The following is a 27,940-nucleotide window of genomic DNA, read 5'->3' as shown; positions in this document are numbered from 1 at the left end:
AAAGCAGGGTGTTACTGTATATTACTGCAAGAGAGAGCAGGGTGTTACTATATATTACTGCAGGAGGGAGCAGGGTGTTACTATATATTACTGCAGGAGAGAGCAGGGTGTTACTATATATTACTGCAGGAGGGAGCAGGGTGTTACTATGTATTACTGCAGGAGAAAGCAGGGTGTTACTGTATATTACTGCAGGAGAGAGCAGGGTGTTACTATATATTACTGCAGGAGGGAGCAGGGTGTTACTGTATGTTACTGCAGGAGAGAGCAGGGTGTTACTATATATTACTGCAGGAGGGAGCAGGGTGTTACTATACATTACTGCAGGAGGGAGCAGGGTGTTACTATATATTACTGCAGGAGGGAGCAGGGTGTTACTATATATTACTGCAGGAGGGAGCAGGGTGTTACTATATATTACTGCAGGAGGGAGCAGGGTGTTACTATATATAACTGCAGGAGAGAGCAGGGTGTTACTATATATTACTGCAGGAGGGAGCAGGGTGTTACTGTATATTACTGCAGGAGGGAGCAGGGTGTTACTGTATATTACTGCAGGAGAGAGCAGGGTGTTACTATATATTACTGCAGGAGGGAGCAGGGTGTTACTATGTATTACTGCAGGAGGGAGCAGGGTGTTACTATATATTACTGCAGGAGAAAGCAGGGTGTTACTATATATTACTGCAGGAGGGAGCAGGGTGTTACTGTATATTACTGCAGGAGGGAGCAGGGTGTTACTATATATTACTGCAGGAGGGAGCAGGGTGTTACTATGTATTACTGCAGGAGGGAGCAGGGTGTTACTATATATTACTGCAGGAGAAAGCAGGGTGTTACTATATATTACTGCAGGAGGGAGCAGGGTGTTACTGTATATTACTGCAGGAGGGAGCAGGGTGTTACTATATATTACTGCAGGAGGGAGCAGGGTGTTACTATGTATTACTGCAGGAGAAAGCAGGGTGTTACTGTATATTACTGCAGGAGAGAGCAGGGTGTTACTATATATTACTGCAGGAGGGAGCAGGGTGTTACTATATATTACTGCAGGAGAGAGCAGGGTGTTACTATATATTACTGCAGGAGGGAGCAGGGTGTTACTATGTATTACTGCAGGAGAAAGCAGGGTGTTACTGTATATTACTGCAGGAGAGAGCAGGGTGTTAATATATATTACTGCAGGAGGGAGCAGGGTGTTACTGTATGTTACTGCAGGAGAGAGCAGGGTGTTACTATATATTACTGCAGGAGGGAGCAGGGTGTTACTATGTATTACTGCAGGAGGGAGCAGGGTGTTACTATATATTACTGCAGGAGGGAGCAGGGTGTTACTATATATTACTGCAGGAGGGAGCAGGGTGTTACTATATATTACTGCAGGAGAGAGCATGGTGTTACTATATATTACTGCAGGAGAGATCAGGGTGTTACTATATATTACTGCAGGAGAGAGCAGGGTGTTACTATATATTACTGCAGGAGGGAGCAGGGTGTTACTATATATTACTGCAGGAGGGAGCAGGGTGTTACTATATATTACTGCAGGAGGGAGCAGGGTGTTACTATATATTACTGCAGGAGAGAGCAGGGTGTTACTGTATATTACTGCAGGAGAGATCAGGGTGTTACTATATATTACTGCAGGAGGGAGCAGGGTGTTACTGTATATTACTGCAGGAGGGAGCAGGGTGTTACTGTATATTACTGCAGGAGGGAGCAGGGTGTTACTATATATTACTGCAGGAGGGAGCAGGGTGTTACTATATATTACTGCAGGAGGGAGCAGGGTGTTACTGTATATTACTGCAGGAGGGAGCAGGGTGTTACTGTATATTACTGCAGGAGGGAGCAGGGTGTTACTGTATATTACTGCAGGAGGGAGCAGGGTGTTACTATATATTACTGCAGGAGGGAGCAGTGTGTTACTATGTATTACTGCAGGAGGGAGCAGGGTGTTACTATGTATTACTGCAGGAGAGCAGGGTGTTACTATGTATTACTGCAGGAGAGCAGGGTGTTACTATATATTACTGCAGGAGGGAGCAGGGTGTTACTGTATATTACTGCAGGAGGGAGCAGGGTGTTACTATATATTACTGCAGGAGGGAGCAGGGTGTTACTATGTATTACTGCAGGAGGGAGCAGGGTGTTACTATGTATTACTGCAGGAGAGCAGGGTGTTACTATGTATTACTGCAGGAGGGAGCAGGGTGTTACTATGTATTACTGCAGGAGAGAGCAGGGTGTTACTATATATTACTGCAGGAGAGAGCAGGGTGTTACTATATATTACTGCAGGAGAAAGCAGGGTGTTACTATATATTACTGCAGGAGGGAGCAGGGTTTTACTATATATTACTGCAGGAGAAAGCAGGGTGTTACTATATATTACTGCAGGAGGGAGCAGGGTGTTACTATATATTACTGCAGGAGAAAGCAGGGTGTTACTATATATTACTGCAGGAGAAAGCAGGGTGTTACTATATATTACTGCAGGAGGGAGCAGGGTGTTACTGTATATTACTGCAGGAGGGAGCAGGGTGTTACTATATATTACTGCAGGAGAAAGCAGGGTGTTACTATATATTACTGCAGGAGGGAGCAGGGTGTTACTATATATTACTGCAGGAGGAGCAGGGTGTTACTATATATTACTGCAGGAGAGAGCAGGGTGTTACTATATATTACTGCAGGAGAGAGAGCAGGGTGTTACTATATATTACTGCAGGAGAGAGAGCAGGGTGTTACTATATATTACTGCAGGAGGGAGCAGGGTGTTACTATATATTACTGCAGGAGAAAGCAGGGTGTTACTATATATTACTGCAGGAGGGAGCAGGGTGTTACTATATATTACTGCAGGAGGGAGCAGGGTGTTACTATATATTACTGCAGGAGGGAGCAGGGTGTTACTATATATTACTGCAGGAGAGAGCAGGGTGTTACTATATATTACTGCAGGAGGGAGCAGGGTGTTACTATATATTACTGCAGGAGGGAGCAGGGTGTTACTATATATTACTGCAGGAGGGAGCAGGGTGTTACTATGTATTACTGCAGGAGGGAGCAGGGTGTTACTATGTATTACTGCAGGAGGGAGCAGGGTGTTACTCTATGTTACTGCAGGAGGGAGCAGGGTGTTACTATATATTACTGCAGGAGGGAGCAGGGTGTTACTATATATTACTGCAGGAGGGAGCAGGGTGTTACTATATATTACTGCAGGAGGGAGCAGGGTGTTACTATATATTACTGCAGGAGGGAGCCGGGTGTTACTGTATATTACTGCAGGAGAGAGCAGGGTGTTACTATATATTACTGCAGGAGGGAGCAGGGTGTTACTATATATTACTGCAGGAGAGAGCAGGGTGTTACTATATATTACTGCAGGAGAGAGCAGGGTGTTACTATATATTACTGCAGGAGAGAGCAGGGTGTTACTATATATCCCTGCAGGAGAAAGCAGGGTGTTACTATATATTACTGCAGGAGGGAGCAGGGTGTTACTATGTATTACTGCAGGAGGGAGCAGGGTGTTACTATATATTACTGCAGGAGGGAGCAGGGTGTTACTATATATTACTGCAGGAGAGAGCAGGGTGTTACTATATATTACTGCAGGAGAGAGCAGGGTGTTACTATATATTACTGCAGGAGGGATCAGGGTGTTACTATGTATTGCTGCAGGAGGGAGCAGGGTGTTACTATATATTACTGCAGGAGGGAGCAGGGTGTTACTATATATTACTGCAGGAGGGAGCAGGGTGTTACTGTATGTTACTGCAGGAGGGAGCAGGGTGTTACTATATATTACTGCAGGAGGGAGCAGGGTGTTACTATATATTACTGCAGGAGGGAGCAGGGTGTTACTATATATTACTGCAGGAGGGAGCAGGGTGTTACTATATATTACTGCAGGAGGGAGCAGGGTGTTAGTATGTATTAGTGTCCCCTCCGTCAATGTCTGCCCCCCCCCCATGTCCTGAGGTCGCCCCTGTGCCCGTGTCTGCCCCCCCCGTGTCCTGGGGGTCGCCCCTGCGCCCATGTCTGCCCCCCCCCGTGTCCTGGGGTCGCCCCTGCGCCCGTGTCTGCCCCCCCCGTGTCCTGGGGTCGCCCCTGCGCCCGTGTCTGCCCCCCCCCGTGTCCTGGGGTCGCCCCTGCGCCCGTGTCTGCCCCCCCCGTGTCCTGGGGTCGCCCCTGCGCCGTGTCTGCCCCCCCGTGTCCTGGGGTCACCCCTGCGCCCGTGTCTGCCCCCCCCCGTGTCCTGGGGTCGCCCCTGCGCCCGTGTCTGCCCCCCCCGTGTCCTGGGGTCGCCCCTGCGCCCGTGTCTGCCCCCCCCCGTGTCCTGGGGTCGCCCCTGCGCCCGTGTCTGCCCCCCCCCCGTGTCTGACCCCCCCCCCCGTGTCTGCCCCCCCCCGTGTCTGACCCCCCCCCCGTGTCTGCCCCCCCCCGTGTCTGACCCCCCCCGTGTCTGCCCCCCCCCCGTGTCTGACCCCCCCCGTGTCTGCCCCCCCCCGTGTCTGACCCCCCCCGTGTCTGCCCCCCCCCCGTGTCTGCCCCCCCCCCCGTGTCTGCCCCCCCCCCGTGTCTGCCCCCCCCCGTGTCTGCCCCCTGGGTCTCACCTGTTCCGGGTCATGGAGTCCAATCCACACAGGGTGAGTTTTCTGATAGGCGGAGATGTGAGAAGCGATGATATCGGCCTCCGAAGCGTCCTGGATCGAGGCCAAGTGAGCGCCATTTCCATAGGCCTGGCAGTCATACTGCGGGGGGGGCAACAGGGGGTGAGGGGGGGGGACACCGTGTCCATAGGCCTGGCAGTCACACTGCGGGGGGCAACAGGGGGTGAGAGGGGGAGCACTGTGTCCATAAGCCTAGCAGTCACACTGCGGGGGGCAACAGGGGGTGAGGGGGGGGAACACCGTGTCCATAGGCCTGGCAGTCACACTGCGGGGGGCAACAGGGGGTGAGAGGGGAGCACCGTGTCCATAAGCCTGGCAGTCACACTGCGGGGGCAACAGGGGGTGAGAGGGGGAGCACTGTGTCCATAAGCCTAGCAGTCACACTGCGGGGGGCAACAGGGGGTGAGGGGGGGGAACACCGTGTCCATAGGCCTGGCAGTCACACTGCGGGGGGCAACAGGGGGTGAGAGGGGAGCACCGTGTCCATAAGCCTGGCAGTCACACTGCGGGGGGCAACAGGGGGTGTCCATAGGCCTGGCAGTCACACTGCGGGGGGCAACAGGGGGTGAGAGGGGGAGCACTGTGTCCATAGGCCTGGCAGTCACACTGCGGGGGGCAACAGGTGGTGAGAGGGGGAGCAACGTGTCCATAGGCCTGGCAGTCAGACTGCGGGGGGGGGGGCAACAGGGGGTGAGAGGGGGAACACCGTGTCCATAGGCCTGGCAGTCACACTGCGGGGGGCAACAGGGGGTGAGAGGGGGAGCACTGTGTCCATAAGCCTGGCAGTCAGACTGCGGGGGGGGGCAACAGGGGGTGAGAGGGGGAGCACCGTGTCCATAAGCCTGGCAGTCATACTGCGGGGGGCAATAGGGGTGAGAGGGGGAGCACCGTGTCCATAAGCCTGGCAGTCACACTGCGGGGGGGGCAACAGGGGGTGAGAGGGGGAGCACCGTGTCCATAAGCCTGGCAGTCACACTGCGGGGGGCAACAGGGGGTGAGAGGGGGAGCACCGTGTCCATAAGCCTGGCAGTCACACTGCGGGGGGCAACAGGGGGTGAGAGGGGGAGCACCGTGTCCATAAGCCTGGCAGTCATACTGCGGGGGCAATAGGGGGTGAGAGGGGGAGCACCGTGTCCATAAGCCTGGCAGTCATACTGCGGGGGGCAACAGGGGGTGAGAGGGGGAGCACCGTGTCCATAGGCCTGGCAGTCACACTGCGGGGGTCAACAGGGGGGTGAGAGGGGAGTACCGTGTCCATAAGCCTGGCAGTCATACTGTGGGGGGCAACAGGGGTTGAGAGAGGGGAGCATTGTGTCCATAAACCTGGCAGTCATACTGCGGGGGTATTACCGAGAGCACTGTGAGAAGGGTTATCCCTGGGATGTGGGGTTAGGACCGGGTCAGTCTTGGGATGTGGGGTTAGGACCGGGTCAGTCTTGGGATGTGGGGTTAGGTCCGGGTCAGTCTTGGGTTGTGGGGTTAGCACCGGGTCAGCCCTGGGATGTGGGGTTAGGACCGGGTCAGCCCTGAGATGTGGGGTTAGGACCGGGTCAGCCCTGAGATGTGGGGTTAGCACCGGGTCAGCCCTGGGATGTGGAGTTAGGACGGGGTCAGCCCTGGGATGTGGGGTTAGGACCGGGTCAGCCCTGAGATGTGGGGTTAGGACCGGGTCAGACCTGGGATGTGGGGTTAGCACCGGGTCAGCCCTGGGATGTGGGGTTAGCACCGGGTCAGCCCTGGGATGTGGGGTTAGGACCGGGTCAGCCCTGGGATGTGGGGTTAGGACGGGGTCAGACCTGGGATGTAGGGTTAGGACCTGGTCAGACCTGGGATGTGGGGTTAGGTCCGGGTCAGCCCTGGGATGTGGGGTTAGGACCTGGTCAGCCCTGGGATGTGGGGTTAGGACCGAGTCAGCCCTGGGATGTGGGGTTAGGACCGGGTCAGCCCTGGGATGTGGGGTTAGGTCCGGGTCAGCCCTGGGATGTGGGGTTAGGACCTGGTCAGCCCTGGGATGTGGGGTTAGGACCGGGTCAGCCCTGAGATGTGGGGTTAGGACCGGGTCAGACCTGGGATGTGGGGTTAGCACCGGGTCAGCCCTGGGATGTGGGGTTAGCACCGGGTCAGCCCTGGGATGTGGGGTTAGGACCGGGTCAGCCCTGGGATGTGGGGTTAGGACGGGGTCAGACCTGGGATGTAGGGTTAGGACCTGGTCAGACCTGGGATGTGGGGTTAGGTCCGGGTCAGCCCTGGGATGTGGGGTTAGGACGGGGTCAGACCTGGGATGTGGGGTTAGGATCGGGGTCAGCCCTGGGATGTGGGGTTGGGACGGGATCAGCCCTGGGATGTGGGGTTAGGACGGGGTCAGCCCTGGGATGTGGGGTTAGGACGGGGTCAGACCTGGGATGTGGGGTTAGGACGGGGTCAGCCCTGGGATGTGGGGTTAGGACGGGGTCAGCCCTGGGATGTGGGGTTGGGACGGGGTCAGCCCTGGGATGTGGGGTTGGGACGGGATCAGCACTAGGATGTGGGGTTAGGAACGGGTCAGCCCTGGGATGTGGGGTTAGGACCGGGTCAGCCCTGGGATGTGGGGTTAGGACCGGGTCAGCCCTGGATGTGGGTTAGGACGGGGTCAGCCCTGGGATGTGGGGTTAGCACCGGGTCAGCCCTGGGATGTGGGGTTAAGACGGGGTCAGCCTTGGGATGTGGGGTTAAGACGGGGTCAGACCTGGGATGTGGGGTTAGGACGGGGTCAGCCCTGGGATGTGGGGTTAGGACCGGGTCAGCCCTGGGATGTGGGGTTAGGACCGGGTCAGCCCTGGGATGTGGGGTTAAGACGGGGTCAGCCCTGGGATGTGGGGTTAGGACCTGGTCAGCCCTGGGATGTGGGGTTAGGACCTGGTCAGCCCTGGGATGTGGGGTTAGGACCTGGTCAGCCCTGGGATGTGGGGTTAGGACCGGGTCAGCCCTGGGATGTGGGGGTAGACATGGTGTATCTTACCTCCGCTTCAGCCCAGCTCAGTGGATAGCGGAAGTATCCGTAGCAGTTGGCTTTATAGAAGAACCATCCATTGGGGCACATGGAGCGAGCCTTGGGGGCTGCAGACAAAATGGGGAGGTGTTACTCTGCGTCACTCGGTACTGGGGAGGTGTTACTCTGCGTCACTCGGTACTGGGGGAGGTGTTACTCTGCGTCACTCTGTACTGGGGGAGGTGTTACTCTGCGTCACTCTGTACTGGGGGAGGTGTTACTCTGCGTCACTCTGTACTGGGGGAGGTGTTACTCTGCGTCACTCTGTACTGGGGGAGGTGTTACTCTGCGTCACTCTGTACTGGGGGAGGTGTTACTCTGCGTCACTCTGTACTGGGGGAGGTGTTACTCTGCGTCACTCTGTACTGGGGGAGGTGTTACTCTGCGTCACTCTGTACTGGGGGAGGTGTTACTCTGCGTCACTCTGTACTGGGGGAGGTGTTACTCTGCGTCACTCTGCACTGGGGGAGGTGTTACTCTGCGTCACTCGGTACTGGGGAGGTGTTACTCTGCGTCACTCTGTACTGGGGGAGGTGTTACTCTGCGTCACTCTGTACTGGGGGAGGTGTTACTCTGCGTCACTCTGTACTGGGGGAGGTGTTACTCTGCGTCACTCTGTACTGGGGGAGGTGTTACTCTGCGTCACTCTGTACTGGGGGAGGTGTTACTCTGCGTCACTCTGTACTGGGGGAGGTGTTACTCTGCGTCACTCTGCACTGGGGGAGGTGTTACTCTGCGTCACTCGGTACTGGGGGAGGTGTTATTCTGCGTCACTCTGTACTGGGGGAGGTGTTACTCTGCGTCACTCGGTACTGGGGGAGGTGTTACTCTGCGTCACTCGGTACTGGGGGAGGTGTTACTCTGCGTCACTCTGTACTGGGGGAGGTGTTACTCTGCGTCACTCTGTACTGGGGGAGGTGTTACTCTGCGTCACTCTGTACTGGGGGAGGTGTTGCTCTGCGTCACTCTGTACTGGGGGAGGTGTTACTCTGCGTCACTCTGTACTGGGGAGGTGTTGCTCTGCGTCACTCTGTACTGGGGGAGGTGTTACTCTGCGTCACTCTGTACTGGGGGAGGTGTTACTCTGCGTCACTGTACTGGGGGAGGTGTTACTCTGCGTCACTCTGTACTGGGGGAGGTGTTACTCTGCGTCACTCTGTACTGGGGGAGGTGTTACTCTGCGTCACTCTGTACTGGGGGAGGTGTTACTCTGCGTCACTCTGTACTGGGGAGGTGTTACTCTGCGTCACTCTGTACTGGGGGAGGTGTTACTCTGCGTCACTCTGTACTGGGGGAGGTGTTACTCTGCGTCACTCTGTACTGGGGGAGGTGTTACTCTGCGTCACTCTGTACTGGGGGAGGTGTTACTCTGCGTCACTCTGTACTGGGGGAGGTGTTACCCTGCGTCACTCTGTACTGGGGGAGGTGTTACTCTGCGTCACTCGGTACTGGGGGAGGTGTTACTATGCGTCACTCGGTACTGGGGGAGGTGTTACTCTGCGTCACTCTGTACTGGGGGAGGTGTAACTCTGCGTCACTCTGTACTGGGGGAGGTGTTACTCTGCGTCACTCTGTACTGGGGGAGGTGTTACTCTGCGTCACTCTGTACTGGGGGAGGTGTTACTCTGCGTCACTCGGTACTGGGGGAGGTGTTACTCTGCGTCACTCTGTACTGGGGGAGGTGTTACTCTGCGTCACTCTGTACTGGGGGAGGTGTTACTCTGCGTCACTGTACTGGGGGAGGTGTTACTCTGCGTCACTCTGTACTGGGGGAGGTGTTACTCTGCGTCACTGTACTGGGGGAGGTGTTACTCTGCGTCACTCTGTACTGGGGGAGGTGTTACTCTGCGTCACTCTGTACTGGGGGAGGTGTTACTCTGCGTCACTCTGTACTGGGGGAGGTGTTACTCTGCGTCACTCTGTACTGGGGGAGGTGTTACCCTGCGTCACTCTGTACTGGGGGAGGTGTTACTCTGCGTCACTCGGTACTGGGGGAGGTGTTACTCTGCGTCACTCGGTACTGGGGGAGGTGTTACTCTGCGTCACTCGGTACTGGGGGAGGTGTTACTCTGCGTCACTCTGTACTGGGGGAGGTGTTACTCTGCGTCACTCTGTACTGGGGGAGGTGTTACTCTGCGTCACTCTGTACTGGGGGAGGTGTTACTCTGCGTCACTCTGTACTGGGGGAGGTGTTACTCTGCGTCACTCTGTACTGGGGGAGGTGTTACTCTGCGTCACTCGGTACTGGGGGAGGTGTTACTCTGCGTCACTCTGTACTGGGGGAGGTGTTACTCTGCGTCACTCTGTACTGGGGGAGGTGTTACTCTGCGTCACTCTGTACTGGGGGAGGTGTTACTCTGCGTCACTCTGTACTGGGGGAGGTGTTACTCTGCGTCACTCTGTACTGGGGGAGGTGTTACTCTGCGTCACTCTGTACTGGGGGAGGTGTTACTCTGCGTCACTCTGTACTGGGGGAGGTGTTACTCTGCGTCACTCTGTACTGGGGGAGGTGTTACTCTGCGTCACTCTGTACTGGGGAGGTGTTACTCTGCGTCACTCTGTACTGCGGGAGGTGTTACTCTGCGTCACTCTGTACTGGGGGAGGTGTTACTCTGCGTCACTATGTGCTGGGGGAGGTGTTACTCTGCGTCACTCTGTACTGGGGGAGGTGTTACTCTGCGTCACTCTGTACTGGGGGAGGTGTTACTCTGCGTCACTCGGTACTGGGGGAGGTGTTACTCTGCGTCACTCTGTACTGGGGGAGGTGTTACTCTGCGTCACTCTGTACTGGGGGATGTGTTACTCTGCGTCACTCTGTACTGGGGGAGGTGTTACTCTGCGTCACTCTGTACTGGGGGAGGTGTTACTCTGCGTCACTCGGTACTGGGGGAGGTGTTACTCTGCGTCACTCTGTACTGGGGGAGGTGTTACTCTGCGTCACTCTGTACTGGGGGAGGTGTTACTCTGCGTCACTCGGTACTGGGGGAGGTGTTACTCTGCGTCACTCTGTACTGGGGGAGGTGTTACTCTGCGTCACTCTGTACTGGGGGAGGTGTTACTCTGCGTCACTCTGTACTGGGGGAGGTGTTACTCTGCGTCACTCTGTACTGGGGGAGGTGTTACCCTGCGTCACTCTGTACTGGGGGAGGTGTTACTCTGCGTCACTCGGTACTGGGGGAGGTGTTACTATGCGTCACTCGGTACTGGGGGAGGTGTTACTCTGCGTCACTCTGTACTGGGGGAGGTGTTACTCTGCGTCACTCTGTACTGGGGGAGGTGTTACTCTGCGTCACTCTGTACTGGGGGAGGTGTTACTCTGCGTCACTCTGTACTGGGGGAGGTGTTACTCTGCGTCACTCGGTACTGGGGGAGGTGTTACTCTGCGTCACTCTGTACTGGGGGAGGTGTTACTCTGCGTCACTCTGTACTGGGGGAGGTGTTACTCTGCGTCACTGTACTGGGGGAGGTGTTACTCTGCGTCACTCTGTACTGGGGGAGGTGTTACTCTGCGTCACTGTACTGGGGGAGGTGTTACTCTGCGTCACTCTGTACTGGGGGAGGTGTTACTCTGCGTCACTCTGTACTGGGGGAGGTGTTACTCTGCGTCACTCTGTACTGGGGGAGGTGTTACTCTGCGTCACTCTGTACTGGGGGAGGTGTTACCCTGCGTCACTCTGTACTGGGGGAGGTGTTACTCTGCGTCACTCGGTACTGGGGGAGGTGTTACTCTGCGTCACTCGGTACTGGGGGAGGTGTTACTCTGCGTCACTCGGTACTGGGGGAGGTGTTACTCTGCGTCACTCTGTACTGGGGGAGGTGTTACTCTGCGTCACTCTGTACTGGGGGAGGTGTTACTCTGCGTCACTCTGTACTGGGGGAGGTGTTACTCTGCGTCACTCTGTACTGGGGGAGGTGTTACTCTGCGTCACTCTGTACTGGGGGAGGTGTTACTCTGCGTCACTCGGTACTGGGGAGGTGTTACTCTGCGTCACTCTGTACTGGGGGAGGTGTTACTCTGCGTCACTCTGTACTGGGGGAGGTGTTACTCTGCGTCACTCTGTACTGGGGAGGTGTTACTCTGCGTCACTCTGTACTGGGGGAGGTGTTACTCTGCGTCACTCTGTACTGGGGGAGGTGTTACTCTGCGTCACTCTGTACTGGGGGAGGTGTTACTCTGCGTCACTCTGTACTGGGGGAGGTGTTACTCTGCGTCACTCTGTACTGGGGGAGGTGTTACTCTGCGTCACTCTGTACTGGGGGAGGTGTTACTCTGCGTCACTCTGTACTGCGGGAGGTGATACTCTGCGTCACTCTGTACTGGGGGAGGTGTTACTCTGCGTCACTATGTGCTGGGGGAGGTGTTACTCTGCGTCACTCTGTACTGGGGAGGTGTTACTCTGCGTCACTCTGTACTGGGGGAGGTGTTACTCTGCGTCACTCGGTACTGGGGGAGGTGTTACTCTGCGTCACTCTGTACTGGGGAGGTGTTACTCTGCGTCACTCTGTACTGGGGGATGTGTTACTCTGCGTCACTCTGTACTGGGGGAGGTGTTACTCTGCGTCACTCTGTACTGGGGGAGGTGTTACTCTGCGTCACTCGGTACTGGGGGAGGTGTTACTCTGCGTCACTCTGTACTGGGGGAGGTGTTACTCTGCGTCACTCTGTACTGGGGGAGGTGTTACTCTGCGTCACTCGGTACTGGGGGAGGTGTTACTCTGCGTCACTCTGTACTGGGGGAGGTGTTACTCTGCGTCACTCGGTACTGGGGAGGTGTTACTCTGCGTCACTCTGTACTGGGGGAGGTGTTACTCTGCGTCACTCTGTACTGGGGGAGGTGTTACTCTGCGTCACTCTGTACTGGGGAGGTGTTACTCTGCGTCACTCTGTACTGGGGGAGGTGTTACTCTGCGTCACTCTGTACTGGGGGAGGTGTTACTCTGCGTCACTCTGTACTGGGGGAGGTGTTACTCTGCGTCACTCTGTACTGGGGGAGGTGTTACTCTGCGTCACTCTGTACTGGGTGAGGTGTTACTCTGCTTCACTCTGTACTGGGGGAGGTGTTACTCTGCGTCACTCTGTACTGGGGGAGGTGTTACTCTGCGTCACTCTGTACTGGGGGAGGTGTTACTCTGCGTCACTCTGTACTGGGGGAGGTGTTACTCTGCGTCACTCTGTACTGGGGGAGGTGTTACTCTGCGTCACTCTGTACTGGGGGAGGTGTTACTCTGCGTCACTCTGTACTGGGGGAGGTGTTACTCTGCGTCACTCTGTACTGGGGGAGGTGTTACTCTGCGTCACTCTGCACTGGGGGAGGTGTTACTCTGCGTCACTCTGCACTGGGGGAGGTGTTACTCTGCGTCACTCTGTACTGGGGGAGGTGTTACTCTGCGTCACTCTGTACTGGGGGAGGTGTTACTCTGCGTCACTCTGTACTGGGGGAGGTGTTACTCTGCGTCACTCTGTACTGGGGGAGGTGTTACTCTGCGTCACTCTGTACTGGGGGAGGTGTTACTCTGCGTCACTCTGTACTGGGGGAGGTGTTACTCTGCGTCACTCTGTACTGGGGGAGGTGTTACTCTGCGTCACTCTGTACTGGGGGAGGTGTTACTCTGCGTCACTCGGTACTGGGGGAGGTGTTACTCTGCGTCACTCTGTACTGGGGGAGGTGTTACTCTGCGTCACTCTGTACTGGGGGAGGTGTTACTCTGCGTCACTCGGTACTGGGGGAGGTGTTACTCTGCGTCACTCGGTACTGGGGGGTACTCTGGAGGTGTTACTCTGCGTCACTCTGTACTGGGGGAGGTGTTACTCTGCGTCACTCTGTACTGGGGGAGGTGTTACTCTGCGTCACTCTGTACTGGGGGAGGTGTTACTCTGCGTCACTCTGTACTGGGGGAGGTGTTACTCTGCGTCACTCTGTACTGGGGAGGTGTTACTCTGCGTCACTCTGTACTGGGGGAGGTGTTACTCTGCGTCACTGTACTGGGGGAGGTGTTACTCTGCGTCACTCTGTACTGGGGGAGGTGTTACTCTGCGTCACTGTACTGGGGGAGGTGTTACTCTGCGTCACTCTGTACTGGGGGAGGTGTTACTCTGCGTCACTCTGTACTGGGGGAGGTGTTACTCTGCGTCACTCTGTACTGGGGGAGGTGTTACTCTGCGTCACTCTGTACTGGGGGAGGTGTTACTCTGCGTCACTCTGTACTGGGGGAGGTGTTACTCTGCGTCACTCTGTACTGGGGGAGGTGTTACTCTGCGTCACTCTGTACTGGGGGAGGTGTTACCCTGCGTCACTCTGTACTGGGGGAGGTGTTACTCTGCGTCACTCGGTACTGGGGGAGGTGTTACTCTGCGTCACTCGCGGTACTGGGGGAGGTGTTACTCTGCGTCACTCTGTACTGGGGGAGGTGTTACTCTGCGTCACTCTGTACTGGGGGAGGTGTTACTCTGCGTCACTCTGTACTGGGGGAGGTGTTACTCTGCGTCACTCTGTACTGGGGGAGGTGTTACTCTGCGTCACTCGGTACTGGGGGAGGTGTTACTCTGCGTCACTCTGTACTGGGGGAGGTGTTACTCTGCGTCACTCTGTACTGGGGGAGGTGTTACTCTGCGTCACTGTACTGGGGGAGGTGTTACTCTGCGTCACTCTGTACTGGGGGAGGTGTTACTCTGCGTCACTGTACTGGGGGAGGTGTTACTCTGCGTCACTCGGTACTGGGGGAGGTGTTACTCTGCGTCACTCTGTACTGGGGGAGGTGTTACTCTGCGTCACTCTGTACTGGGGGAGGTGTTACTCTGCGTCACTCTGTACTGGGGGAGGTGTTACCCTGCGTCACTCTGTACTGGGGGAGGTGTTACCCTGCGTCACTCTGTACTGGGGGAGGTGTTACTCTGCGTCACTCGGTACTGGGGGAGGTGTTACTCTGCGTCACTCGGTACTGGGGGAGGTGTTACTCTGCGTCACTCGGTACTGGGGGAGGTGTTACTCTGCGTCACTCGGTACTGGGGGAGGTGTTACTCTGCGTCACTCTGTACTGGGGGAGGTGTTACTCTGCGTCACTCTGTACTGGGGGAGGTGTTACTCTGCGTCACTCTGTACTGGGGAGGTGTTACTCTGCGTCACTCTGTACTGGGGGAGGTGTTACTCTGCGTCACTCTGTACTGGGGAGGTGTTACTCTGCGTCACTCGGTACTGGGGAGGTGTTACTCTGCGTCACTCTGTACTGGGGAGGTGTTACTCTGCGTCACTCTGTACTGGGGGAGGTGTTACTCTGCGTCACTCTGTACTGGGGGAGGTGTTACTCTGCGTCACTCTGTACTGGGGGAGGTGTTACTCTGCGTCACTCTGTACTGGGGGAGGTGTTACTCTGCGTCACTCTGTACTGGGGGAGGTGTTACTCTGCGTCACTCTGTACTGGGGGAGGTGTTACTCTGCGTCACTCTGTACTGGGGGAGGTGTTACTCTGCGTCACTCTGTACTGGGGGAGGTGTTACTCTGCGTCACTCTGTACTGCGGGAGGTGTTACTCTGCGTCACTCTGTACTGGGGAGGTGTTACTCTGCGTCACTATGTGCTGGGTGAGGTGTTACTCTGCGTCACTCTGTACTGGGGGAGGTGTTACTCTGCGTCACTCTGTACTGGGGGAGGTGTTACTCTGCGTCACTCGGTACTGGGGGAGGTGTTACTCTGCGTCACTCTGTACTGGGGGAGGTGTTACTCTGCGTCACTCTGTACTGGGGGATGTGTTACTCTGCGTCACTCTGTACTGGGGGAGGTGTTACTCTGCGTCACTCTGTACTGGGGGAGGTGTTACTCTGCGTCACTCGGTACTGGGGGAGGTGTTACTCTGCGTCACTCGGTACTGGGGAGGTGTTACTCTGCGTCACTCTGTACTGGGGGAGGTGTTACTCTGCGTCACTCGGTACTGGGGGAGGTGTTACTCTGCGTCACTCTGTACTGGGGGAGGTGTTACTCTGCGTCACTCGGTACTGGGGGAGGTGTTACTCTGCGTCACTCTGTACTGGGGGAGGTGTTACTCTGCGTCACTCTGTACTGGGGGAGGTGTTACTCTGCGTCACTCTGTACTGGGGGAGGTGTTACTCTGCGTCACTCTGTACTGGGGGAGGTGTTACTCTGCGTCACTCTGTACTGGGGGAGGTGTTACTCTGCGTCACTCTGTACTGGGGGAGGTGTTACTCTGCGTCACTCTGTACTGGGGGAGGTGTTACTCTGCTTCACTCTGTACTGGGGGAGGTGTTACTCTGCGTCACTCTGTACTGGGGGAGGTGTTACTCTGCGTCACTCTGTACTGGGGGAGGTGTTACTCTGCGTCACTCTGTACTGGGGGAGGTGTTACTCTGCGTCACTCTGTACTGGGGGAGGTGTTACTCTGCGTCACTCTGTACTGGGGGAGGTGTTACTCTGCGTCACTCTGTACTGGGGGAGGTGTTACTCTGCGTCACTGGGTACTGGGGGAGGTGTTACTCTGCGTCACTCTGTACTGGGGGAGGTGTTACTCTGCTTCACTCTGTACTGGGGGAGGTGTTACTCTGCGTCACTCTGTACTGGGGAGGTGTTACTCTGCGTCACTCTGTACTGGGGGAGGTGTTACTCTGCGTCACTCGGTACTGGGGGAGGTGTTACTCTGCGTCACTCTGTACTGGGGGAGGTGTTACTCTGCGTCACTCTGTACTGGGGGAGGTGTTACTCTGCGTCACTCTGTACTGTACCCTGCGTCACTCTGTACTGGGGGAGGTGTTACCCTGCGTCACTCTGTACTGGGGGAGGTGTTACCCTGCGTCACTCTGTACTGGGGGAGGTGTTACTCCTGCGTCACTCTGTACTGGGGGAGGTGTTACTCTGCGTCACTCTGTACTGGGGGAGGTGTTACTCTGCGTCACTCTGTACTGGGGGAGGTGTTACTCTGCGTCACTCTGTACTGGGGGAGGTGTTACTCTGCGTCACTCTGTACTGGGGGAGGTGTTACTCTGCGTCACTCTGTACTGGGGGAGGTGTTACTCTGCGTCACTCTGTACTGGGGGAGGTGTTACTCTGCGTCACTCTGTACTGGGGGAGGTGTTACTCTGCGTCACTCTGTACTGGGGGAGGTGTTACTCTGCTCACTCTGTACTGGGGGAGGTGTTACTCTGCGTCACTCTGTACTGGGGGAGGTGTTACTCTGCGTCACTCTGTACTGGGGGAGGTGTTACTCTGCGTCACTCTGTACTGGGGGAGGTGTTACTCTGCGTCACTCTGTACTGGGGGAGGTGTTACTCTGCGTCACTCTGTACTGGGGGAGGTGTTACTCTGCGTCACTCTGTACTGGGGGAGGTGTTACTCTGCGTCACTCTGTACTGGGGGGAGGTGTTACTCTGCGTCACTCTGTACTGGGGGAGGTGTTACTCTGCGTCACTCTGTACTGGGGGAGGTGTTACTCTGCGTCACTCTGTACTGGGGGAGGTGTTACTCTGCGTCACTCTGTACTGGGGGAGGTGTTACTCTGCGTCACTCTGTACTGGGGGAGGTGTTACTCTGCGTCACTCTGTACTGGGGGAGGTGTTACTCTGCGTCACTCTGTACTGGGGGAGGTGTTACTCTGCGTCACTCTGTACTGGGGGAGGTGTTACTCTGCGTCACTCTGTACTGGGGGAGGTGTTACCCTGCGTCACTCTGTACTGGGGGAGGTGTTACCCTGCGTCACTCTGTACTGGGGGAGGTGTTACCCTGCGTCACTCTGTACTGGGGGAGGTGTTACCCTGCGTCACTCTGTACTGGGGGAGGTGTTACCCTGCGTCACTCTATACTGGGGGAGGTGTTACCCTGCGTCATTCGGTACTGGGGGAGGTTTTACTCTGCGTCACTCTGTACTGGGGGAGGTGTTACTCTGCGTCACTCTGTACTGGGGGAGGTGTTACTCTGCGTCACTCTGTACTGGGGGAGGTGTTACTCTGCGTCACTCTGTACTGGGGGAGGTGTTACTCTGCGTCACTCTGTACTGGGGGAGGTGTTACTCTGCGTCACTCTGTACTGGGGGAGGTGTTACTCTGCGTCACTCTGTACTGGGGGAGGTGTTACTCTGCGTCACTCGGTACTGGGGGAGGTGTTACTCTGCGTCACTCGGTACTGGGGGAGGTGTTACTCTGCGTCACTCTGTACTGGGGGAGGTGTTACTCTGCGTCACTCTGTACTGGGGGAGGTGTTACTCTGCGTCACTCGGTACTGGGGGAGGTGTTACTCTGCGTCACTCTGTACTGGGGGAGGTGTTACTCTGCGTCACTCTGTACTGGGTGAGGTGTTACTCTGCGTCACTCTGTACTGGGGGAGGTGTTACTCTGCGTCACTCGGTACTGGGGGAGGTGTTACTCTGCGTCACTCGGTACTGGGGGAGGTGTTACTCTGCGTCACTCTGCACTGGGGGAGGTGTTACTCTGCGTCACTCTGCACTGGGGGAGGTGTTACTCTGCGTCACTCTGTACTGGGGGAGGTGTTACTCTGCGTCACTCTGTACTGGGGGAGGTGTTACTCTGCGTCACTCTGTACTGGGGGAGGTGTTACTCTGCGTCACTCTGCACTGGGGGAGGTGTTACTCTGCGTCACTCTGCACTGGGGGAGGTGTTACTCTGCGTCACTCTGTACTGGGGGAGGTGTTACTCTGCGTCACTCTGTACTGGGGAGGTGTTACTCTGCGTCACTCTGTGCTGGGGGAGGTGTTACTCTGCGTCACTCGGTACTGGGGGAGGTGTTACTCTGCGTCACTCTGTGCTGGGGGAGGTGTTACTCTGCGTCACTCTGTGCTGGGGGAGGTGTTACTCTGCGTCACTCTGTGCTGGGGGAGGTGTTACTCTGCGTCACTCTGTGCTGGGGGAGGTGTTACTCTGCGTCACTCTGTGCTGGGGGAGGTGTTACTCTGCGTCACTCTGTACTGGGGGAGGTGTTACTCTGCGTCACTCTGTACTGGGGGAGGTGTTACTCTGCGTCACTCGGTACTGGGGGAGGTGTTACTCTGCGTCACTCTGTACTGGGGGAGGTGTTACTCTGCGTCACTCTGTACTGGGGGAGGTGCTACTCTGCGTCACTCTGTACTGGGGGAGGTGTTACTCTGCGTCACTCGGTACTGGGGGAGGTGTTACTCTGCGTCACTCTGTACTGGGGGAGGTGTTACTCTGCGTCACTCTGTACTGGGGGAGGTGTTACTCTGCGTCACTCTGTACTGGGGGAGGTGTTACTCTGCGTCACTCTGTACTGAGGGAGGTGTTACTCTGCGTCACTCTGTACTGGGGGAGGTGTTACTCTGCGTCACTCTGTACTGGGGGAGGTGTTACTCTGCGTCACTCGGTACTGGGGGAGGTGTTACTCTGCGTCACTCTGTACTGAGGGAGGTGTTACTCTGCGTCACTCTGTACTGGGGGAGGTGTTACTCTGCGTCACTCTGTACTGGGGGAGGTGTTACTCTGCGTCACTCTGTACTGAGGGAGGTGTTACTCTGCGTCACTCTGTACTGGGGGAGGTGTTACTCTGCGTCACTCTGTACTGGGGAGGTGTTACTCTGCGTCACTCTGTACTGGGGGAGGTGTTACTCTGCGTCACTCTGTACTGGGGGAGGTGTTACTCTGCGTCACTCTGTACTGGGGGAGGTGTTACTCTGCGTCACTCTGTACTGGGGGAGGTGTTACTCTGCGTCACTCTGTACAAGGGGAGGTGTTACTCTGCGTCACTCTGTACTGGGGGAGGTGTTACTCTGCGTCACTCTGTACTGGGGGAGGTGTTACTCTGCGTCACTCTGTACTGGGGGAGGTGTTACTCTGCGTCACTCTGTACTGGGGGAGGTGTTACTCTGCGTCACTCTGTACTGAGGGAGGTGTTACTCTGCGTCACTCTGTACTGGGGGAGGTGTTACTCTGCGTCACTCGGTACTGGGGGAGGTGTTACTCTGCGTCACTCTGTACTGGGGGAGGTGTTACTCTGCGTCACTCGGTACTGGGGGAGGTGTTACTCTGCGTCACTCTGTGCTGGGGGAGGTGTTACTCTGCGTCACTCTGTACTGGGGGAGGTGTTACTCTGCGTCACTCGGTACTGGGGGAGGTGTTACTCTGCGTCACTCTGTACTGGGGGAGGTGTTACTCTGCGTCACTCTGTACTGGGGGAGGTGTTACTCTGCGTCACTCTGTACTGGGGGAGGTGTTACTCTGCGTCACTCTGTACTGGGGGAGGTGTTACTCTGCGTCACTCTGTACTGGGGGAGGTGCTACTCTGCGTCACTCTGTACTGGGGGAGGTGTTACTCTGCGTCACTCTGTACTGGGGGAGGTGTTACTCTGCGTCACTCTGTACTGGGGGAGGTGTTACTCTGCGTCACTCTGTACTGGGGGAGGTGTTACTCTGCGTCACTCTGTACTGGGGGAGGTGTTACTCTGCGTCACTCTGTACTGGGGGAGGTGTTACTCTGCGTCACTCTGTACTGGGGGAGGTGTTACTCTGCGTCACTCTGTACTGGGGGAGGTGTTACTCTGCGTCACTCTGTACTGGGGGAGGTGTTACTCTGCGTCACTCTGTACTGGGGGAGGTGTTACTCTGCGTCACTCTGTACTGGGGGAGGTGTTACTCTGCGTCACTCTGTACTGGGGGAGGTGTTACTCTGCGTCACTCTGTACGTGGGGAGTTGTTACTCTGCGTCACTCTGTACTGGGGGAGGTGTTACTCTGCGTCACTCTGTACTGGGGGAGGTGTTACTCTGCGTCACTCTGTACTGGGGGAGGTGTTACTCTGCGTCACTCTGTACTGGGGGAGGTGTTACTCTGCGTCACTCTGTACTGGGGGAGGTGTTACTCTGCGTCACTCTGTACTGGGGGAGGTGTTACTCTGCGTCACTCTGTACTGGGGGAGGTGTTACTCTGCGTCACTCTGTACTGGGGGAGGTGTTACTCTGCGTCACTCTGTACTGGGGGAGGTGTTACTCTGCGTCACTCTGTACTGGGGGAGGTGTTACTCTGCGTCACTCTGTACTGGGGGAGGTGTTACTCTGCGTCACTCTGTGCTGGGGGAGGTGTTACTCTGCGTCACTCTGTGCTGGGGGAGGTGTTACTCTGCGTCACTCTGTGACTGGGGGAGGTGTTACTCTGCGTCACTCTGTACTGGGGGAGGTGTTACTCTGCGTCACTCTGTACTGGGGGAGGTGTTACTCTGCGTCACTCTGTACTGGGGGAGGTGTTACTCTGCGTCACTCTGTACTGGGGGAGGTGTTACTCTGCGTCACTCTGTACTGGGGGAGGTGTTACTCTGCGTCACTCTGTACTGGGGGAGGTGTTACTCTGCGTCACTCTGTACTGGGGGAGGTGTTACTCTGCGTCACTCTGTACTGGGGGAGGTGTTACTCTGCGTCACTCTGTACTGGGGGAGGTGTTACTCTGCGTCACTCTGTACTGGGGGAGGTGTTACTCTGCGTCACTCTGTACTGGGGGAGGTGTTACTCTGCGTCACTCTGTACTGGGGGAGGTGTTACTCTGCGTCACTCTGTACTGGGGGAGGTGTTACTCTGCGTCACTCTGTACTGGGGGAGGTGTTACTCTGCGTCACTCTGTACTGGGGGAGGTGTTACTCTGCGTCACTCTGTACTGGGGGAGGTGTTACTCTGCGTCACTCGGTACTGGGGGAGGTGTTACTCTGCGTCACTCTGTACTGGGGGAGGTGTTACTCTGCGTCACTCTGTACTGGGGGAGGTGTTACTCTGCGTCACTCTGTACTGGGGGAGGTGTTACTCTGCGTCACTCTGTACTGGGGGAGGTGTTACTCTGCGTCACTCTGTACTGGGGGAGGTGTTACTCTGCGTCACTCTGTACTGGGGAGGTGTTACTCTGCGTCACTCTGTACTGGGGGAGGTGTTACTCTGCGTCACTCTGTACTGGGGGAGGTGTTACTCTGCGTCACTCTGTACTGGGGGAGGTGTTACTCTGCGTCACTCTGTACTGGGGGAGGTGTTACTCTGCGTCACTCTGTACTGGGGGAGGTGTTACTCTGCGTCACTCTGTACTGGGGGAGGTGTTACTCTGCGTCACTCTGTACTGGGGGAGGTGTTACTCTGCGTCACTCTGTACTGGGGGAGGTGTTACTCTGCGTCACTCTGTACTGGGGGAGGTGTTACTCTGCGTCACTCTGTACTGGGGGAGGTGTTACTCTGCGTCACTCTGTACTGGGGGAGGTGTTACTCTGCGTCACTCTGTACTGGGGGAGGTGTTACTCTGCGTCACTCTGTACTGGGGGAGGTGTTACTCTGCGTCACTCTGTACTGGGGGAGGTGTTACTCTGCGTCACTCTGTACTGGGGAGGTGTTACTCTGCGTCACTCTGTACTGGGGGAGGTGTTACTCTGCGTCACTCTGTACTGGGGGAGGTGTTACTCTGCGTCACTCTGTACTGGGGGAGGTGTTACTCTGCGTCACTCTGTACTGGGGGAGGTGTTACTCTGCGTCACTCTGTACTGGGGGAGGTGTTACTCTGCGTCACTCTGTACTGGGGGAGGTGTTACTCTGCGTCACTCTGTACTGGGGGAGGTGTTACTCTGCGTCACTCTGTACTGGGGGAGGTGTTACTCTGCGTCACTCTGTACTGGGGGAGGTGTTACTCTGCGTCACTCTGTACTGGGGGAGGTGTTACTCTGCGTCACTCTGTACTGGGGGAGGTGTTACTCTGCGTCACTCTGTACTGGGGGAGGTGTTACTCTGCGTCACTCTGTACTGGGGGAGGTGTTACTCTGCGTCACTCTGTACTGGGGGAGGTGTTACTCTGCGTCACTCTGTACTGGGGGAGGTGTTACTCTGCGTCACTCTGTACTGGGGGAGGTGTTACTCTGCGTCACTCTGTACTGGGGGAGGTGTTACTCTGCGTCACTCTGTACTGGGGGAGGTGTTACTCTGCGTCACTCTGTACTGGGGGAGGTGTTACTCTGCGTCACTCTGTACTGGGGGAGGTGTTACTCTGCGTCACTCTGTACTGGGGGAGGTGTTACTCTGCGTCACTCTGTACTGGGGGAGGTGTTACTCTGCGTCACTCTGTACTGGGGGAGGTGTTACTCTGCGTCACTCTGTACTGGGGGAGGTGTTACTCTGCGTCACTCTGTACTGGGGGAGGTGTTACTCTGCGTCACTCTGTACTGGGGGAGGTGTTACTCTGCGTCACTCTGTACTGGGGGAGGTGTTACTCTGCGTCACTCTGTACTGGGGGAGGTGTTACTCTGCGTCACTCTGTACTGGGGGAGGTGTTACTCTGCGTCACTCTGTACTGGGGGAGGTGTTACTCTGCGTCACTCTGTACTGGGGAGGTGTTACTCTGCGTCACTCTGTACTGGGGGAGGTGTTACTCTGCGTCACTCTGTACTGGGGGAGGTGTTACTCTGCGTCACTCTGTACTGGGGGAGGTGTTACTCTGCGTCACTCTGTACTGGGGGAGGTGTTACTCTGCGTCACTCTGTACTGGGGGAGGTGTTACTCTGCGTCACTCTGTACTGGGGGAGGTGTTACTCTGCGTCACTCTGTACTGGGGGAGGTGTTACTCTGCGTCACTCTGTACTGGGGGAGGTGTTACTCTGCGTCACTCTGTACTGGGGAGGTGTTACTCTGCGTCACTCTGTACTGGGGGAGGTGTTACTCTGCGTCACTCTGTACTGGGGGAGGTGTTACTCTGCGTCACTCTGTACTGGGGGAGGTGTTACTCTGCGTCACTCTGTACTGGGGGAGGTGTTACTCTGCGTCACTCTGTACTGGGGGAGGTGTTACTCTGCGTCACTCTGTACTGGGGGAGGTGTTACTCTGCGTCACTCTGTACTGGGGGAGGTGTTACTCTGCGTCACTCTGTACTGGGGGAGGTGTTACTCTGCGTCACTCTGTACTGGGGGAGGTGTTACTCTGCGTCACTCTGTACTGGGGGAGGTGTTACTCTGCGTCACTCTGTACTGGGGGAGGTGTTACTCTGCGTCACTCTGTACTGGGGGAGGTGTTACTCTGCGTCACTCTGTACTGGGGGAGGTGTTACTCTGCGTCACTCTGTACTGGGGAGGTGTTACTCTGCGTCACTCTGTACTGGGGGAGGTGTTACTCTGCGTCACTCTGTACTGGGGGAGGTGTTACTCTGCGTCACTCTGTACTGGGGGAGGTGTTACTCTGCGTCACTCTGTACTGGGGGAGGTGTTACTCTGCGTCACTCTGTACTGGGGGAGGTGTTACTCTGCGTCACTCTGTACTGGGGAGGTGTTACTCTGCGTCACTCTGTACTGGGGGAGGTGTTACTCTGCGTCACTCTGTACTGGGGGAGGTGTTACTCTGCGTCACTCTGTACTGGGGAGGTGTTACTCTGCGTCACTCTGTACTGGGGGAGGTGTTACTCTGCGTCACTCTGTACTGGGGGAGGTGTTACTCTGCGTCACTCTGTACTGGGGGAGGTGTTACTCTGCGTCACTCTGTACTGGGGGAGGTGTTACTCTGCGTCACTCTGTACTGGGGGAGGTGTTACTCTGCGTCACTCTGTACTGGGGGAGGTGTTACTCTGCGTCACTCTGTACTGGGGGAGGTGTTACTCTGCGTCACTCTGTACTGGGGGAGGTGTTACTCTGCGTCACTCTGTACTGGGGGAGGTGTTACTCTGCGTCACTCTGTACTGGGGGAGGTGTTACTCTGCGTCACTCTGTACTGGGGGAGGTGTTACTCTGCGTCACTCTGTACTGGGGGAGGTGTTACTCTGCGTCACTCTGTACTGGGGGAGGTGTTACTCTGCGTCACTCTGTACTGGGGGAGGTGTTACTCTGCGTCACTCTGTACTGGGGGAGGTGTTACTCTGCGTCACTCTGTACTGGGGGAGGTGTTACTCTGCGTCACTCTGTACTGGGGGAGGTGTTACTCTGCGTCACTCTGTACTGGGGGAGGTGTTACTCTGCGTCACGCTGTACTGGGGGAGGTGTTTACTCTGCGTCACTCTGTACTGGGGGAGGTGTTACTCTGCGTCACTCTGTACTGGGGGAGGTGTTACTCTGCGTCACTCTGTACTGGGGGAGGTGTTACTCTGCGTCACTCTGTACTGGGGGAGGTGTTACTCTGCGTCACTCTGTACTGGGGGAGGTGTTACTCTGCGTCACTCTGTACTGGGGAGGTGTTACTCTGCGTCACTCTGTACTGGGGGAGGTGTTACTCTGCGTCACTCTGTACTGGGGGAGGTGTTACTCTGCGTCACTCTGTACTGGGGGAGGTGTTACTCTGCGTCACTCTGTACTGGGGGAGGTGTTACTCTGCGTCACTCTGTACTGGGGGAGGTGTTACTCTGCGTCACTCTGTACTGGGGGAGGTGTTACTCTGCGTCACTCTGTACTGGGGGAGGTGTTACTCTGCGTCACTCTGTACTGGGGAGGTGTTACTCTGCGTCACTCTGTACTGGGGGAGGTGTTACTCTGCGTCACTCTGTACTGGGGGAGGTGTTACTCTGCGTCACTCTGTACTGGGGGGAGGTGTTACTCTGCGTCACTCTGTACTGGGGGAGGTGTTACTCTGCGTCACTCTGTACTGGGGGAGGTGTTACTCTGCGTCACTCTGTACTGGGGAGGTGTTACTCTGCGTCATTCTGTACTGGGGGAGGTGTTACTCTGCGTCACTCTGTACTGGGGGAGGTGTTACTCTGCGTCACTCTGTACTGGGGGAGGTGTTACTCTGCGTCACTCTGTACTGGGGGAGGTGTTACTCTGCGTCACTCTGTACTGGGGGAGGTGTTACTCTGCATCACTCGGTACTGGGGGAGGTGTTACTCTGCGTCACTCTGTACTGGGGGAGGTGTTACTCTGCGTCACTCTGTACTGGGGGAGGTGTTACTCTGCGTCACTCTGTACTGGGGGAGGTGTTACTCTGCGTCACTCTGTACTGGGGGAGGTGTTACTCTGCGTCACTCTGTACTGGGGGAGGTGTTACTCTGCGTCACTCTGTACTGGGGGAGGTGTTACTCTGCGTCACTCTGTACTGGGGAGGTGTTACTCCTTTTATAAATAAATGTATTTCACTTTCCTGTTTTGCTCAGTGAATGATCCCGGTATAAAGGTATATAAGGTAAATAACCTGGTCTCCTGTGTATAGTGTACGGGGGATATCGGGTACTCACCGGCCTGTGTATAGTGTACGGGGGATATCGGGTACTCACCTGCCTGTGTATAGTGTACGGGGGATATCGGGTACTCACCTGCCTGTGTATAGTGTACGGGGATATCGGGTACTCACCGGCCTGTGTATAGTGTACGGGGGATATCGGGTACTCACCGGCCTGTGTATAGTGTACGGGGGATATCGGGTACTTACGTGCCTGTGTATAGTGTACGGGGGATATCGGGTACTCACCGGCCTGTGTATAGTGTACGGGGGATATCGGGTACTCACCGGCCTGTGTATAGTGTACGGGGGATATCGGGTACTCACCGGCCTGTGTATAGTGTACGGGGGATATCGGGTACTCACCGGCCTGTGTATAGTGTACGGGGGATATCGGGTACTCACCGGCCTGTGTATAGTGTACGGGGGATATCGGGTACTCACCGGCCTGTGTATAGTGTACGGGGGATATCGGGTACTCACCGGCCTGTGTATAGTGTACGGGGGATATCGGGTACTCACCGGCCTGTGTATAGTGTACGGGGGATATCGGGTACTCACCTGCCTGTGTATAGTGTACGGGGGATATCGGGTACTCACCTGCCTGTGTATAGTGTACGGGGGATATCGGGTACTCACCTGCCTGTGTATAGTGTACGGGGGATATCGGGTACTCACCTGCCTGTGTATAGTGTACGGGGGATATCGGGTACTCACCTGCCTGTGTATAGTGTACGGGGGATATCGGGTACTCACCTGCCTGTGTATAGTGTACGGGGGATATCGGGTACTCACCGCCTGTGTATAGTGTACGGGGGATATCGGGTACTCACCTGCCTGTGTATAGTGTACGGGGGATATCGGGTACTCACCGACCTGTGTATAGTGTACGGGGGATATCGGGTACTCACCGGCCTGTGTATAGTGTACGGGGGATATCGGGTACTCACCTGCCTGTGTATAGTGTACGGGGGATATCGGGTACTCACCGGCCTGTGTGAGAGCCACAGAGCTCAGGAGAAGCAGCGCAAGGAGCAGCGACGCCATAACAACCTGTAACGGGAGAGCAGCAGTGAGACTGTGCGTCTTATACAGAGAGAGAGAGCAGCAGTGAGACTGTGCGTCTTATACAGAGAGAGAGAGCAGCAGTGAGACTGTGCGTCTTATACAGAGAGAGCAGCAGTGAGAGCTGTGCGTCTTATACAGAGGGAGAGCAGCAGTGAGAGAGCGGTGCGTCTTATACAGAGAGAGAGAGCAGCAGTGAGACTGTGCATCTTATACAGAGGGAGAGCAGCAGTGAGACTGTGCATCTTATACAGAGAGAGAGAGCAGCAGTGAGACTGTGCATCTTATACAGAGGGAGAGCAGCAGTGAGACTTTATGTCTTACACAGAGGGAGAACAGCAGTGAGAATGTGCGTCTTATACAGAGGGAGAGCAGCAGTGAGACTGTGCGTCTTATACAGAGGGAGAGCAGCAGTGAGACTGTGCGTCTTATACAGAGGGAGAGCAGCAGTGAGACTGTGCGTCTTATACAGAGAGAGAGCAGCAGTGAGACTGTGCGTCTTATACAGAGGGAGAGCAGCAGTGAGACTGTGCGTCTTATACAGAGGGAGAGCAGCAGTGAGACTGTGCGTCTTATACAGAGGGAGAGCAGCAGTGAGACTGTGCGTCTTATACAGAGGGAGAGCAGCAGTGAGACTGTGCGTCTTATACAGAGAGAGAGCAGCAGTGAGACTGTGCGTCTTATACAGAGTGAGAGCAGCAGTGAGAGAGCGGTGCGTCTTATACAGAGGGAGAGCAGCAGTGAGAGAGCGGTGCGTCTTATACAGAGAGAGAGCAGCAGTGAGACTGTGCGTCTTATACAGAGAGAGAGAGCAGCAGTGAGACTGTGCGTCTTATACAGAGAGAGAGAGCAGCAGTGAGACTGTGCGTCTTATACAGAGGGAGAGCAGCAGTGAGAGCTGTGCGTCTTATACAGAGGGAGAGCAGCAGTGAGAGAGCGGTGCGTCTTATACAGAGAGAGAGAGCAGCAGTGAGACTGTGCATCTTATACAGAGGGAGAGCAGCAGTGAGACTTTATGTCTTACACAGAGGGAGAACAGCAGTGAGAATGTGCGTC

At 56.0% G+C, this 27,940-nt stretch overlaps 1 protein-coding gene across 1 annotated transcript; it reads right to left on the bottom strand.

The window, feature by feature from the left end:
- Positions 1-4,611: 4,611 nt before the first annotated feature.
- Positions 4,612-26,882, bottom strand: LOC142486483 (regenerating islet-derived protein 4-like; the record flags this gene model as incomplete). Its single annotated transcript, XM_075585067.1, has 3 exons — positions 26,809-26,882; positions 7,681-7,778; positions 4,612-4,763 (listed from the first exon to the last, which is right to left on the bottom strand). Coding segments are annotated over exons 1-3 (308 nt in total), but the record flags the coding sequence as incomplete, so codon positions are not given.
- Between the last annotated feature and the right edge of the window lie 1,058 nt (positions 26,883-27,940).

Source organism: Ascaphus truei, unplaced genomic scaffold (assembly GCF_040206685.1).
Source record: "Ascaphus truei isolate aAscTru1 unplaced genomic scaffold, aAscTru1.hap1 HAP1_SCAFFOLD_897, whole genome shotgun sequence".
Classification (NCBI taxonomy): Eukaryota; Metazoa; Chordata; class Amphibia; order Anura; family Ascaphidae; genus Ascaphus; species Ascaphus truei.
Note: the sequence above shows the minus strand (reverse complement) of the source record. Positions and strands in the feature narration are given on the sequence as shown.